Source organism: Leopardus geoffroyi, chromosome D4, assembly GCF_018350155.1.
Source record: "Leopardus geoffroyi isolate Oge1 chromosome D4, O.geoffroyi_Oge1_pat1.0, whole genome shotgun sequence".
Taxonomy (NCBI): Eukaryota; Metazoa; Chordata; class Mammalia; order Carnivora; family Felidae; genus Leopardus; species Leopardus geoffroyi.
Window position 1 is genome coordinate 50,349,396 of NC_059342.1, and position 16,436 is coordinate 50,365,831.

At 36.2% G+C, this 16,436-nt stretch overlaps 1 protein-coding gene across 3 annotated transcripts in view; it reads right to left on the reverse strand.

The window, feature by feature from the left end:
- Window positions 1-16,436, reverse strand: part of PLAA (phospholipase A2 activating protein) — a 41,727-nt gene that overhangs the window by 19,050 nt on the left and 6,241 nt on the right. For all 3 annotated transcript variants that reach the window (XM_045467327.1, XM_045467330.1, XM_045467328.1), the window contains exons 2-6: window positions 16,084-16,277; window positions 5,524-5,624; window positions 5,313-5,433; window positions 1,784-1,951; window positions 1,187-1,322 (exon numbers count right to left, since the gene is read on the reverse strand). In XM_045467327.1, coding sequence (XP_045323283.1) covers window positions 1,187-1,322; window positions 1,784-1,951; window positions 5,313-5,433; window positions 5,524-5,624; window positions 16,084-16,277 — 720 coding nt within the window. The remainder of the gene's footprint in view (window positions 1-1,186; window positions 1,323-1,783; window positions 1,952-5,312; window positions 5,434-5,523; window positions 5,625-16,083; window positions 16,278-16,436) is intronic.

A 16,436-nucleotide genomic window follows, 5' to 3' on the forward strand; every position in this document is an offset into this window, starting at 1 on the left:
ACCATTTCTAAATTCTTGGGTAAGAGGCAAGTTGGCCACCTTCAAATGCACTAATCCTGCCCTGTTCTACAGAGAACTTTGTTTCTTATGTAACCTTTGACTGACAGGAACTTTACCCTTTCAAATTGTTTATTTTCTTTAACTTTAAATATGCTTAGGGGGAAAATAATTAAATCAACAAATCAACCCTTGACCCAGCCAAAATGTAAACTACCTCCGCTTTATTAGACCCACCACCCCTTAGAGGTTTTCCTTTCTTTCTTTTCTGCCTTCCATGCCAGATCCACCGGCTCGAGGGTGGTTCATCACCACTCGGACCTCAGAAATCTAAAACTGAGGTTGTCATCTTCTGCACCTAACCAATTCTCCCACTTTCCCCATTATATGAATGCAATCACCAAAAGCTTGAAGCTTTACAGTTTTCATTTATCCTCCTTTTGACAATCTTTCCTTTGCGATATCTATTATTTTGGCCTCTTGTCCATTGGCACCGTGGGGACAGTATTTCATAACATCACACCCCTACTACCGGAACTGCTTTCCAAGTTGCTTTCCTGCCATCACCACTAGTTAAATCCAACCTACATAGTTAATAATTCACAGGTTATGCTCTATTCATGTCACTTCAGTAGCTACAACCCTTTACTCCAAGCACAGACTCTAAAAGATACCTGGCATTCAAGGCTGTCCACGGTTATGCTCCACCCTACTGCCTTTACCACCTTACCAGTATCCCCCACTATTCCCTAGCATGAGTCTTCCACCACTTTCCTTCATCTGCCCCACAAATCACTTTCCTGGTCCTGCCACACCTTTACTTACACTGTTGTTGTTTTTTTTTTTTTTTTGACAGAAATTCTCATTTCCCTTCTTTCTCATTATTTTTCAACATTCAATTCAAATTTCCTCTTCTTCATAAAGGTTTCCCACACTAATCTCTACCTTCTCCAGTTTCTTTTGCATTCGACGTTCTGACTGCACAACTGGCAGAGCAATACTTTTGTACTGTATTATGTACCATTAATGTATAAAAGCTCTTATGCCTAATGCTGTTTTTTCAGTACAGAAATGTACTGAAATGTCTCCCAATTCACCTAAAGTTCCTTATGGCTTATCTCAGTGCACTCTTAACACCTACCAAAGGCCTAGACACATGATATTTATTGACTGACTAGAATATAAATACCTCGCACCAACCACAATGTCACCATTGGCTAGGACACAGCAGCACCATATAGACTGAGCTGGAAGTCGGATTGTCTGGGCACATTCCCCACGTTTCCAGATTCTCAGAGATCTGTCTTCTGCCGTTGTCACAAAATCTAAAATCAATATAGGAAAAACTAGTTTGAACAAATAAAATTAAGTACATTTATAAATATCACCTTTCTAGGGAGGCATAATGACTTTTTTAAACCCAAAATATTTTAAAATTATAGTTTTACATTTTATTTATTTGTTACTTATACCACAAAAACTTCAAAAATCATAATTTCTACATTCCACACCTTACATATTATGCACTTTGCACCAATAAATTATACAAAGTGTTTCCTCAAATACCCAAAACTATTTGACATTAACCATCTAGTGTGAATTGATATAAAGATGATCACACAATTTCTTCCTTTACAAGAAGATCCTTATGAAACATAGCTACTAAATTATTCAAGTACAGTTAGTAAACTGATTTCGGTAATGAGCCCTCCTACCCCCACCTCAAGAATGGGATGGAACAAGGTTCAATACAGAATTTTAAATACATGATATATGCTAATCTTACCTTTACAATTTGGAAAAACAGATATGCTATAAATATAGTTGGTATGTCCATAATATACTTCAAGACACTCGCCAGTGATTTGCCACCTTCTAATACTAGCATCATTTGCACAGGAAAGAAATTCTGTTTCACTCAAAATTGCTAAACCTCGTACACAGTCTTCATGCCCTATATGAAAAGAAAAATAATATGAACCAATAAGATGGATGATTTGACTGATGGATCTATGTATTTAACTAACATTATAAAACACATCAGGGTGCCTGGGTGGCTCAGTTGTTAAGCACCTGACTTCAGCTCAGGTCACGATCTCACAGTATGAGTCCCAAATTGGGTGAGCTCAAGACCCCCTTCAGATGAGCTTGAGCCCCGCTTCAGGTGAGCATAAGCCCCGCTTCATGTAAAACATGAGCCCCACTTCTCTCTCTCTCTCTCTCTCTCTCTGTCCCTGGCTCACTTGTGTCCTCCCTAAATAAACAAATAAATAAAACATATCAGTGAATAGTAATAACTGATTTGCAAGGCAGAGCAATTCATTTTTTTTCTGTAAAAAAGCCTGGTAACCAAACTTTGTATTTCAGATTTGGCAATATTTTTTATTACCGGTCTCTGGAAGTTATTTTACACTATCTTCACCAAATTATTTTCTACAACTCTCCAGAAATAAGATTCTAATCCCAACATTTCTTCATTTTTACCTGGCAATTCATTTTCAATTTTTCATCCTCAATAACAATAATTGGCAAGTATCATAGCATATAAAATATTCAAATATGACAAAAAGTTATGGCCTCTAAATTTCTTACCACATAAAACTGCGACTAGTATTTATAAAGTACTAAAAAAATTAAGAGAAGTTAATGGGAATGCAAGCTGGTGCAGCCACTCTGGAAAACAGTATGGAGGTTCCTCAAAAAACTAAAAATAGAACTATCCTACGACCCAGCAATTGCACTACTAGGGATTTATCCACGGGATACAGGTGCGCTGTTTTGAAGGGACACATGCACCCCATGTTTATAGCAGCACTATCCACAATAGCCAAAGTATGGAAAGAGCCTAAATGTCCATTGATGGATGTATGGATAAAGAAGATGTGGTGTGTGTATGTGTGTGTGTATATATATATATATATATATATATATATATATATATATATATATAATGGAGTATTACTTGGCAATCAAAAAGAATGAAATCTTGCCATTTGCAACTACATGGATGGAACTGGAGGGTATTATGCTAAGTGAAATTAGTCAGAGAAAGACACAAATCATATGACTTCACTCATACGAGGACTTCAAGAGACAAAACAGATGAACATAAGGAAAGGGAAACAAAAAGAATATAAAAACAGGGAGGGGGACAAAACAGAAGAGACTCATAAATATGGAGAACAAACTGAGGGTTACTGGAGGGGTTGTGTGGGAGGGGGGATGGGCTAAATGGGTAAGGGGCACTAAGGAATCTACTCCTGAAATCATTGTTGCACTATACACTAACTAATTTGGATGTAAATTTTAAAAAATAAAAAATAAAATCTTTAAAAATAAAAAAAAAAATCTTTAAAAATAAAATCCCAAAACAACAAAAAAAAAAAAAAATGAAGAGAAGTTAAATTATAAAAGATCAGTTATTTAAGACTTTGAAATAAAAACCAACATAAAAAGTAAACTTTAGAATATGCTGAGAGAGATTAATTTATCTGGGACCACACAACTAATGGAAAAGCTACAAGATTCATGTTTCCTGCCTCATAATCCTAGTTGTTTTGATTCAACAAATCCTAACTTCTCCCCTCTGATTTAACCAAAAAACAAATATAAAACCAAACATCCTGCTTTGTTAATAGAAATAGTTCATAATATATACAAATGCAGGCATTGAAATTATACAGTAAATATTAATGATTGATTTTTCATTTTTATTTATTCAGGTTGTGAGCTGAAATCAAGAGTTGGATACTCAACTGACTGAGCCACACAGGCGTCTCAATGATTTTTTTAAAAATTTTTTTTAATGTTTTATTTATTTTTGACAGAGAGAGAGAGAGACAGAGCATGAGCGGGGGAGGGGCAGAGAGAGAGGGAGACACAGAATCCGAAGCAGGCTCCAGGCTGTCAGCATAGAGCCCGATGCAGGGCTTGAACTCACAGACCGCGAGATCATGACCTGAGCTGAAGTCAGATACTCAACCGACTGAGCCACCCAGGCACCCCTCAATGATTTTTTAAAGGAAAGATTTTATGGAATAAACTCCTTATATTATATTCTTAATTATGTACTTGGAAAAACATCTATATTCCATTAATCAAAGGATGTAAAATGTTTTTTAAACCTTCATAAAATTCAATTTCTTTCAATATTACTTGAGGCAGTACAGAAGATACTACATTTTTTTTCAAGGACAGAATATTCTCTAATAAAGGAGATCAGGAATCAAAGAATTTCCCATGCTTGGGGTGCCTGAGTGGCTCAGTTGCCTAAGCAACCTCCTCTTGATTTTGGCTCAGGTCACGATCTATGGTTTGTGTGACTGAGCTCCGCATTGGGCTCTGAGCTGACAGCATGGAGCCTGCTTGGGATTCTCTCTCTCTTCCTCTCTCTCTCTCTTTCTTCCCTCCCTCAAGTGCACATGTACCTGCTCTCTCTCAAATAAACAAAAACTTAAAAAATTTCCCATGCTCAGTATTTGCTGATTTAGATTAGCTATCAAGGATTAATGACAACTTGATAACATATATTGTATGTAACATAGGGATGCTTAGTTATAACTCGTCCATCTACAAATAGTTTTATCTTCATAAGGGACTTCTTGCAGTATTATCCAGAATAGTGATCAACTTCAAAAGAGAAAATAAAAGAGAAGAAAAACAACGTAAAAATTTATACCAAAGGGGTGCCTGGCTGGCTCAGTCAGACAAACAGCATGTGACTCTGGATTGTGGGTCAGGAGTTGGAGTCCCATGCTAGATGTAGATATTACTTAAATGAACACAACTTAAAAAAAAATTTAAGTGCACCACAAATAAATCATCAATAGTAGTATTAGCATATGCCTCAGTGTAGGAGCTATTTAATAGGTAAGGGTCAAAAAGACTACCCCCCTAAAACCACAACATACGTTTAAATTTGTTATTACTGAATAATGTACTTCAGTACTCATAAAATACTCATGCTGCTTTCCTCCATATATAAAGTTAACAATACTGAGCCACCATCAAGTCACCAGGCTTATGCTTGGAAGTTTCAGGCTAAACTTGTTAAAATGACAGCCAAAAACAATTGCAAACCATGTTATAAGTTCAAGTGGCCATGTATTAGTCCACATCTGGATGTTTTATGAGAAGTTTCATTATATCTTTTAAAAAGATTTTAAATATTGTCAGAAAGTTACATTTACCCCAATGTTCTATACTATACACTGATGGTTTTTGAATACCATTTTCAAGCTTCTAAACTTTTGAGAAAACACCATCTGAGTGAATATGAAGAGATTTATTATAAAAGTTGTCTACTCCGATCTTACCTGAAAAAGTCCTCTCGCATCTTCCAGCTTTCCACAGCTTAATAGTCTTGTCTGCTGATCCAGTTAACATTAAGCCCTGTTCAGGTAAGATCTTTACCGCCCATACTGCGGCTGTATGACCCTGTGAGTTAAATGGGAATTAAATTAAGTTGCCACAGAATGATCATATTTAATTATTATCTAGAACATTCACACAGAACTACTACTGTACCTGTAAGGTCATCATGCACTTGTCATTCAGCCACACTTTAGCAGTGGTATCCCATGAGCCACTAAGTAATGTCCCAAATTTTCCAGATGAAAGACTACAAACTAAAGGGAAACAAGGCATTAGTTAACACATTGTCATATAGAAAAATGTTCGACCTTGCTAGTTATTAAAGCATTGCAATTTTAAAAACACTTTGTGAACTAACAGTAACTTGGCCAGTTAAGGGTTAATTCCATGGAGATGTAGAGTGCAATGGTCAAGAGCAGGGATGCTAAGCCAGAATGCCTGGGTGCAAGGCCTAGCTGTGCCACTTAGGAATTGTCTGACCATGGGATAACTCACATTCCTTATCTGTAAAGTGAGGGAGCAGGATCAAAGGGGTTGCACAAGGCCTTCTGGTTATAAAAAACTAAATAGAAAGATAATGCAAGTGATTTTGAAATGCTGTTTATATAGATATTTAGTTAAAATGACAAAAAAAAAAAGAAGAAAAAACCCAGTAGAGTTCAGCTAAATGTTCAACAATAACAGAATAGGTAATTAAATATCTTATTATCTTAATGTAAAATCATGCAAGCTAAAAATCAAACATGTGAAGAATTATTTATTTAAAAACACAGAAAAAAGACAGAGTTCCTTTTTTTTAAAGTTTATTTATTTATTTTGAGAGAGAGAGAAAGAGAGAGAGAGCACGCATGTATACACATAAGCAGGGGAAGGGCAGAGAGAAGGAGAGACAGAATCCCAAGCAGGCTCTGCACCACCAGCCCAGAGCCTGTTGTGGGGCTAGAACTCTCAAACAATGAGATCATGATCTGAGCTTGATATCAAGAGTTGAATGCTTAACAGACTGAGCCAGCCAGGCCCCCTCAAAAAGATACAGTTCTGATTAAAAATGGCAGATTGTTCACAGTAAAGCTATAATGGTATTAATCTACAAGGACAAAGAAGACAGAAAACACTGTCACTGACATAGCAAAATGAAGGAGGTTAAACACCCAGAGAGGGAGATAAGAATTGAGCGACTCCCCCAAGGAACTCTTATGAGACTCAATGTCCAGCCACTAGGTTCGGTGGAGAATGGAGCTAGGCAGAGAACTTGAAATGCTAGATCTCTCCAAGCAGCCTCCAGTGTCAGGAAAGTACATCCTCACCAGCTGCAGGCATTGGGAGGTTTATTCTCTGGAGGAACTGAAGCACAGTTTACAGATTCAGGCAGTCAGGTAAAATAAAAGTCTGGAATAAGAAGCCCTGTGAAACACAAGGGAAATAAATGGAAAATCTACATCCTGAAATGTGGTAGTATGCCGTTCCTTTCTCCCACAATACCAGCAGACAGGCATATATTCCCCACTGCCCAGGCAAGAGGGAGGAGAATTCTGCTCTAGAAGACTTAATAATGCTAAAGAACTTCAGATAAGGAAATGTGAGAGGATTTCCCACCTAAAAGGTCAGACCACCTCCAGATCACCTTCTAATGAAGCCCACCAATCACCAAGCTTCATGTACATTAGCTAAAAAATTTTCAACTTCTTTATACCTTATTCTTAAATATGAGCAGCCAGTTTAATATCGACAACCATTTTATAAAAGTCTCCAAAGGGAAAGAGAAAAATCCAAACAAAGCAACACAAAAATAAAAGGCAAAGGGTTAGGCAGGCCAGAAGAAACAAACCTAATTTCAGGAAGCCAAAAAACAAACAAACAAACAAAAACCCCATAAAACTTTAATAGTCACATAATATTTGCAAATAGGTAAGATATTACATAAGAAGACCTATTGAGAGAACAAGAAAAATAAAAACTAAAAGTAGAAGAATCAAACCAAAATCAAATAGCACTAGAAAAAAAAAGTCTCTCCTGAGAATTAGACCAAAGAGACAGACTCAAAAAATAAAAAAGTTTAAAAAGTTAGAAAATAATTTCACAATGTTCAATATCCAACAAATAGGGATTCCAGAAAGAAAAAAAAAATGGGGGGGGGGCAGGACAGATAAGACAAAGAATAGTACAAGAAACATTCCCAAAAGTGAAGAACATGAATGTCTGGATTGAATGAACCCACAAAAGAGCCAAATGAAAGTCACTTTCAAAAGCAGAGACAGAGATGCACTGTGAAATATTTTCTAACATCAGAAATAGAGAAGATCCTAAAAGCTTACAAGGACCAGGCACGTGTCCCACAGAGAAGATGGGAAATGAGAACAGCATCAAACTTTTCAGTTAACACAATACACTAAAAGGCAATAGAGAAATGCCTTCAAAATTCAGAGATTAAATGGTTTTAATACAGGATTTTATATCCACCCAAATTAACAATCAAATGTAAGGATAAAGACATTTTCTAATATACAAATATAAAATACATTTAGTCCCTGTAACAGCTTTCTTAAGAAGCTTAATACACCAAAATGAAAAAGTAAGTTAAGAAGGACAAAAATAGGGGCACAGGGGTAGCTCAGTCTGTTGAGCATCTGACTTCCACTCAGGTCATGATCTCGTGGTTGACGAGTTTGAGCCCTGCATTGGACTTTGTGGTGACAGCTCAGAGCCTGGAGCCTGCTTCCGATTCTGTGTCTCCCTCTCCCGCTCATGCTGTGTCTTTGTGTGTCTCAAAAATAAATGAACATTAAAAAAAAAAGAATGACAAAAATATGGGAATTCTCTCTAGGAAATCTATTGTCAAAGGGGAATCCAGTGTTCACATCAGCCCAGAGCATCAATCCAACAGTAGACTTGAAGAGGAAAGTTTCCAGGAAAAACATAGAACAGGTAAATATTGTGGTGTGCATGGTAGCCATTAGTGATATTCATCAAATATTTTCTGCTCTTTATCTTCTCAACAAATAGTAATATTGAACTTCTCCAGTTCTTTTGGCTTTAGGCAAGCCACATGACTTGTTCTGGCATTGAAAAATGAGGGAAATGTTATTTAACAGGAGAAGCTTTAAGGACAGGTGCATAGTTAAGCCGTGTTCCCTCCCACTGCTCCACTGTCTCTGAAAGCACATGAGATGAAACCTCTGTCATCCCAGATCCCTGAGTGATTATGAGGAACAGAGCCCCTGCTGTACTGCACTAGATCTGTAAGAAGCAAAGCAAACTTTTATTGTGCCAAACTCCTGAAATTCCGGAGTTGTCTGTTACCACAATGTCAACTAGCCTACCTGATTCAAAAATCGGTAGCACAAATGAGACACTGCTAAAACAAAAAATCTAAAAATGGCATTAGCTTAATGGGCAGCTGGTGGGGAGGACATTGTAACAGAGAATGGAAGTTTGGTAATCCTTATGCAGTGGAACATTTTGTAAAACTGCAGCCGGCAAAAATCGAAGACATAATAAACTTGTAGCTCTAAAGAAAGAGGATGGAAAATGGTACTGCAGTGATAAGCTGTCAGTTACTATCAGCTACATCTGACTAAGTACGAAAAGAACAGAATGAGGGGCACCTGGGTGGCTCAGTCAGCGTCCGACTCTTGAACTCGGCTCAGATCATGATCTTAAAGTTTGTGGGGTTGAGCCCCGCATCAGGTTCTGTGCTGAAAATGTGGAGCCTGCTTGGGATCCTCTTTCTCCCTCTCTCTTGCTCATGTGTGTGCATGCATACACGCGCGCACACATACACACACATGCTCTCTAAATAAATAAATAAATAAATAAATAAATAAATAAATAAATAAAAGAATGCAATGAGATAAAGAAGTGGCTGGTTGTCAAAAAGGAATGGAGTTCAGAAACTGAAGCCAATTGCTTCCCAACCCCAAATGATAAAATATGAACCTGAGAAGGTGTTTTAGCTGCAAAGGACAACTGAAACTCAGTCATGCAACAGGGACAAATAAAAAACGTGGCTAGCATGCACAGTGCCAAAATTTCTTTACTTTTTTTTAACATCTTTATTTTATTTTTTGAGAGACAGAGAGAGACAAGAGCATGAGCAGGGGAGGGGCAGAGAGAGAGGGAGATATAGACTCGGAAGCAGGCTCCAGGCTCTGAGCTGTCAGTACAGGGCCCAACGCAGGGTTCAAACCCACAAATGCGAGATCATAACCTGAGCCGAAGTCAGGCACTCAACCAAGTGAGCCACCCAAACTCCCTGTCTAAATGGATTTTAAGTATATTCAAAGCAAAGCAAATTAGGTTGTTAACCATGAAAATAAATGCCTTCAACTGGGCAAATGGCTCAGGGAAAAGAATCTGAGCATGCAGGTTTCCCACTGAGGTCGGATAGGCTCAAAGCTTCAGTAGTAAAATCTAAAAAGGCAGGTAGGAAAAGAGGAAAGGAGAGAGGGGGAGAAATACAGCAAATCCAGTCTACAGTTGAGGGTATGGCTACTGACACAGAGGTCTGACTGGAATCAAATAAGTAATAAGACTACCAAGAGAGTTGCATTGCCAAGAACTAAAAATATAAAGTCTATGACCTTTCAAGACAAAAATGACCCTGTGCACCCAACTCCCATAGGCAGAAGGAGAGCTGAGAATATTGCGTCTCCAAGGAGGGTATATATCAAGGTGACCAAGGAGAGTAACAGAAAGGAAAGAGTATGCCAGAGGGCCAAAGTGGAGCTACGAAGAATAATGTACTGGGGAAACCCCTTTTAGAGACCAACGGGAACAGATCACAAAAATCTCTCCACTCTCCGAGCAGGCAGGTCCTTGAAAACAGACACCCGTCTAGATGTCAGAATGACTACATATTAGGAACCATTGTCTTGCACTGTTCCTTCTCCTGAATGGCAGTGTTTGCTCTGATTACCCTACAGCTCCACAACTGTATACTGGGTGAATGGATGACAGGGAACGTATGTTTGTAGCCCACACACCTCTGACTTTAAGAACTATATTGGGACTTGATGTCGGAACACCTGAGCATCACCTCCCTGATGTTTAAAATACCACCTGTCACCCAGGGATTCTTAACTTTGGGCTTGTGGTTGCAAGTGTAACTTTGGCTTGTCTGACATGGAGAGAGAAGTGGGTATGTTCTGCCTGCACAAGGGAGAGCAAGCTGAATAACTGATAACCAGAGGCAGACTGTGGTTGGTGGCTCGCCCTTTTAGTGCATGACATTAGGCACAGCCAAATGATCCATGCATTAGTCAAGAGTCTGAATGGTGGCTGACACTTTCAGGTATATGCTTTTAACAGTCAGTGCATTATTAATCACATTGCCCTGTCACTGCTGCAACCAACCACTGCAGCACAGGTAGAGAGAAAGCCCCCATCAGCCTGGGTCCCTGAGAGACTCTGATGAGCAGATTCCCCTCACTAATCCATGATGAATATGTACGGTGAGTGAGAAGGACTTTTGTGTCATGCCACTGAGATCAGGGAAGTGTTTGTTACTATACCGTAACCTGTTCTCACTCATTATGTTAGAATATTTAAAAAATGTAATAGGCATTTAGGAGACTTCCTGCAACACTTGTAAAATATCAGCTACAGTTACTCAGAAAATTATGGAAATGGAAAAAAAGGGGCCATTAACTTTAGGAAAAATTTTTTTCTTAGATAAGAATATAATTTAAAAACTACATATGCATTGACTATTTTCAAACAAACATTCCCCAAATTTTGTTACCTACTCTGTTCCAGAAAAAATTGTGATTTTCATAAATATATACATAATAATAAGGTAAAAATTAAAAATAAGTGGAAAATAAAGTAGGGCAAAAGGAAGAGAAAATTAGTATGTAAAATATAAAGCTGCGAACAGGTGCTGGTGTTGGGCTTCTGCAAAGAAGCAGAAACCTTTAGCAATAACAACTAGGAGATACAGGGTCCTTACCATGTGCCAGACACTGTAAAAAGTGCATTACACTCCACAAGAACTCCAGGAACTAAACGCTATTGTTATTCCTATTTAACAGATGAGGAAACTAAAGTTCAGAGAAATGAAAGGATTTTAATCTTTAAAATGAAAAAAAAAAAAAAAAAAAACAACTAGATAGTCAGGAAATAGTCTTGGCAATTAGAATAGAAAATATCTTCTGTGGATCTATTACCCATTCTTAGTCATAGGGACAAAGATTGAAAGAGATTACTACACAAATAAAAATACAATTACTGTATTTGAATACAGAAGTCAAACTGAATTTTTTCCATTCATATGAAAAGTTGCTTTTCAAATTATTATAAATTTTTAAAAATCAACTTAAAGCTTATGTATCATGGGGCGCCTGGGTGGCTCAGTCGGTTAAGTGTCCAACTTCGGCTCAGATCATGATCTACGGTTGGTGAGTTCGAGCCCCACGACGGGCTCTGTGCTGACAGCTCAGAGCCTGGAGCCTGCTTCAGATTCTGTGTCTCCCTCTCTCTCTGCCCCTCTCCCACCTGCACTCTGTCTCCCTCCCTCTCAAAAATAAATAAACATTAAAAGAAAAAAAAAGGTTATGTATCATCAGTTGTTCTTTAAACTCAAATGCTCAAAAAGGCAGTAAATTCAACATTTGATGCTTATATTAATAAATTATTCATGTATAAGTCCAAAAACAGAAAACCCTAAGTTTTCAGGATATGGTTAATTTGTGAAAAATTTTTTCTTTTGGATAACCTCATTTTCCAGATAATAATAACTTACCTCCAAAAACTTACACCATATTTCCTAATGGATAATAGCGAATCAAGCTGGATTTAGAAAATAAGTTCCAGTTTTTAAATCTTTGGGTACAGGAGGTTCTCTCATAAGGAGATTTAGCTACCAATTCCAATTTTCTTTTTTTAAATGTTTCTCCTTGATAGTTGTAATTGGGAAAGCTCTTCATATTCTCTCAGAGATCAGTGTAACATATAATTCAAGAGAAACGTTTCAGAAAGCACAGAAAATTTCTTTTTTTTAAAATTTCTTTCAAGATCAAGCAGAAATAATGAATAAAAAAAATAAATCTCTTTCAATAAGTATAAGAAAGCATTTAGCTTTGAATAGGTAGGGGAAAAAAGCCCACGATACCAAATAATGCAACATAAAATTACCTAGAATCACAAGTTATAATGAAATGGGGAAGTGTTATATGTATAATATCAACTAAAGAATAGTACTACTTTACTATTTAGAAAATAAAACGGTCTAGAAAGCTGAACAAAAATGACATAAGAATGTCAATCATTAATTTTTTCAGCTATACTCACTAACATGGTATGTATGGTATGCCAGGAAAAAAAAAAGCACATGACATTTGGCCTCTAAACCACCAAGGAAACTAACAAAATAACAAAAGATTACCTTATAACAAAGTAGAAATGAATCAGGCAGAAAAAATACCCTCCAAAATTGAAGCAGTATTTTTACATAGATTTCTATGAGATCATATGATACCTTAAAAAATCAAGACAAATAAGATTATATAAAAATTGACTTTTGCATTACAAAAGAAAAATGTACAAAGTAAAAAAAGTTAACAAAATGGGAAAAAATTTGTAATTTGTATGAAAGGGTTAATAACTCTAATCAAGGGCTTCAAAAATGGCCAGTAACCCAATATTAAATGGGCAATTTTTAATATAGTTCACAGGAAAAAAAGGGTAAAAATCCCTTCCTTCTATGAAGATGTCCCCCTCCATAATAACAGAGATGCAAATTTCTCCTATACTAAAACATCACTTTTCATTTATTATTTTGGCAACAATCTAAAAATCTGATAACATACACCATTGGTAAGGGAAACAGGGACTCATGTTGCTGCTTGAAATGAAAAAAAAAACAAGTTACAACACCTAATCAAGCGACTCAGAAATACCTAACAAAATTACATATCCATTTACCTTTTGATCCAGAAATGAGTATTATGCCTAAATGACATTTCCAAACTAACAAAATGACAGAGGCACGGAGCCATTTATTATGGTACTATCTGTACAAGCAAAAGATTGAAAACTCAGATGTCCATCAATAGGGGACTCACTAAATAAGCTAGAATAGTCATAGTACAGCTAGCTAAACAATGAATTATAATGCCATCGTAAACACGAATGGAGAAGGCTTCTATATAGTATAATAAAGAGATCTCCAAAGTGGTAATGTTATCAAGCAAAAATAGGAAGGGCAGAAAATTGCATACGGTATGTTACCTTTTACCTAAGAAAGGGGCAATATAAATCTACATCCATATCTGCTCTATTATTTTTAAAAAGAACAAAGTTAATAAATATAAGGAAAGGGACGGTGCAAGAAGCCAATACGGAATGAATCTAGACTTCTTTGAATATATCTTGGTGAGTTGTTTTTCCTTTGAAACTATTTATGTTTTATAGAATTATAAAGCAACATTAAGTTAAAAAATCCTGTTGAGCACCATTACAACCAAAACTCAGGTTTCCAGTTATTATTTCCCACTAAAAAAACAAAAGCAAAAAACACGGGGCTTCTTGGAGAAATAGCTGATTCCAGGTCTAGAACAAGGTATACATAAAGTGAACCTGTAACATTCTATAGTACCAAAAGCAAAGAAAACTGCTAAAGGTCTTATCAAAAGGCCACAGGGGCCAATTTAAAGAGGTTTCCAATATGGCCAAATATGGGACAATTTGAGAATGAAAAAGAAACAGGAAGCTAACTCATTCTGAAACTTGGTAAAAGAGGTAGGAGAGGAGACATGGCAAGCATTTATCCTATCTTCCCTGTACAAAAGTCTCACACATAACCAACGAATTGACAGGGGGGGAAAAAAAGCAATGTCAGAAAATTATATAGTAAAAAAATGCTAGCTATTAAAGGCAAAAAAAAAAAAAGGTAGAGTTAGAGTATAATGATTTTTCAAATCTTAATGAAATACTGGATCTGTGTGTGCTCATCACTACATGCTAAAAACCATTACATACAAGACAGCTAGTAATTTTATAATGCATAAGTGATCAACATTTGAACCCACTAATTTACATCACAAAGAGTTATTAAGTGCTTCTTAATGTGCTACAACAGAAAGTACACAATACTACCTATAACAGGTACTTGCCAAGAACTTGAGCCTGAATCTGATTAAGTTTCTAGATCTAATACCTCCTAAGACATATAGGGGATTGAGGAACATGTTAAGGGAAACAATGAGGCTTTAATCAGCAAAGTTCAGGCAGTAGGAAATCCTACAGGTTAAATAAGCTGGTTTCAAATAGGGAGGGGGGGAAGGGGGAAAGTAACCCATAGATTAAAAGACATACGGACCTTAGCTGGGTCACAGTTCAAGCAAACTGTAAAAAAACATTTAAGAAACAATTGGGTATAATTTGAACCTTCCTCGGATATTTGATAATAAGCAATTAGGTTTTGTTTTGTTTTAGGTGTAATGACGATTAAAAAAAATATATCTTTTAGAGGGATCAGTCAACTATGGCCTGTGGGCCACCTGTTTTTGTATACTGCACAAACTAAGAATTGTTTTTACATTTTTAAGTAACTGGGGGGAAAAATTAAAAGATATTTCCTGATATGTGAAAATTTTGACATTCAAATTTCAGTGTCCATAAATAGCTGTTTATTGAAATACAGATAGGCTCATTCATTTTATTGTCAATGGCTACTTTTGTATACATCGGCAGACTTGAATAGTTGTAAAAGTGACCAGATGGCCTGCAAAGCCTAAAATATTTACTATCTGGCCCTTTACAGAAAAGTTTGCCAAACCCTGTTTTAGAGTTACATATTAAAGTATTTACAAATGAAACAGTATATTGGAAATTTCCTTTAAAATAACATTGTAAAAGACTGGGGAGATGAAAGAAGATAGGCCATGTGTTGATAATCCTTGAAGCTATGTAAATACACCGGTGGAAAAGATCGTCATTCCTTTAAATACATATATTTATACATAACTCATTACAAAATACTGTATCTCTACCATTGTATACATTTCAAGAGTTCCTCAATGAAGTTAAAAAAAAGTCTGTATCACTCAGGATTAAAGATTTCACATATATACACACAATTCATTTTACAAAATTTTTCAAAGGAATTTTCAAGTGTTTATGAGGCATACTACTTGCTTACAGATCCAGATACATAAAAAAAATAGGTATACACACTGCATTGATTAAGCATATCATTTTATAATAAAGAGCTATTAAACCACACACAAATCCAGGAATATCAGATAATCAGAAATATACGTAAACCATAGAAAACAATATTAAAAAGTATTAAATAGTCTTCAGTTGTGATACCAAGGTCCTAAACACATTTGTTCTGGGTCTTCAATTTACTGCATAAATACAGATATAACAACCATAAGATGAAAAAATACTCTTAGTCTTCCTGAGTAAATTAATTCCTTGCACAAAATAGTTGAAAACGAAAACCACAAGGTGTATTAAAATTATACAGCTTCTTCCTTTTATAACAGAACACTGTATTATTTACATATATAAGCATGTCAACCTTTACTGATGATAACAATAACTCTGGAATAGAATTTACAGAACGATGATCCTAAAAGGTTTTCACTATCAAGTCATAGCCATAGGTAAAACAAACATAATTAATAGTATGGAATGCAGATATATGAATTTTATTTTCAAAAGGATGAAACTTCTTCAAATAGAAAAAAATCAAAGCATTATACTCACCAGTATTTTTGTGACCTTTTAGTATATAAAGTGGTGCTGGACTTTCCAGTGAGAAAATACAAATATTGTGGTCATTTCCTCCAGTGGCGATTAGTCCATGAGGGTACATATCACTTGAAGGTATGATGCATACACAAGATACAAAATTGGAGTGGCCACTCATACAGTGCATTTCTGTAAAGCCCCTGTTAGGACTGGAAAGACATTGTAATGAATAAGATACACATTTGTCCCCTGACTTACCATAGGACATGAGTATCAAAGTACTCATTTTCTTTTAGTATACAGGTTGAACGTTAGAGTGTCTGCTACCTTAAGAATCTATTGGTTTTGTTTTGTTTGGTTTTTAAGTA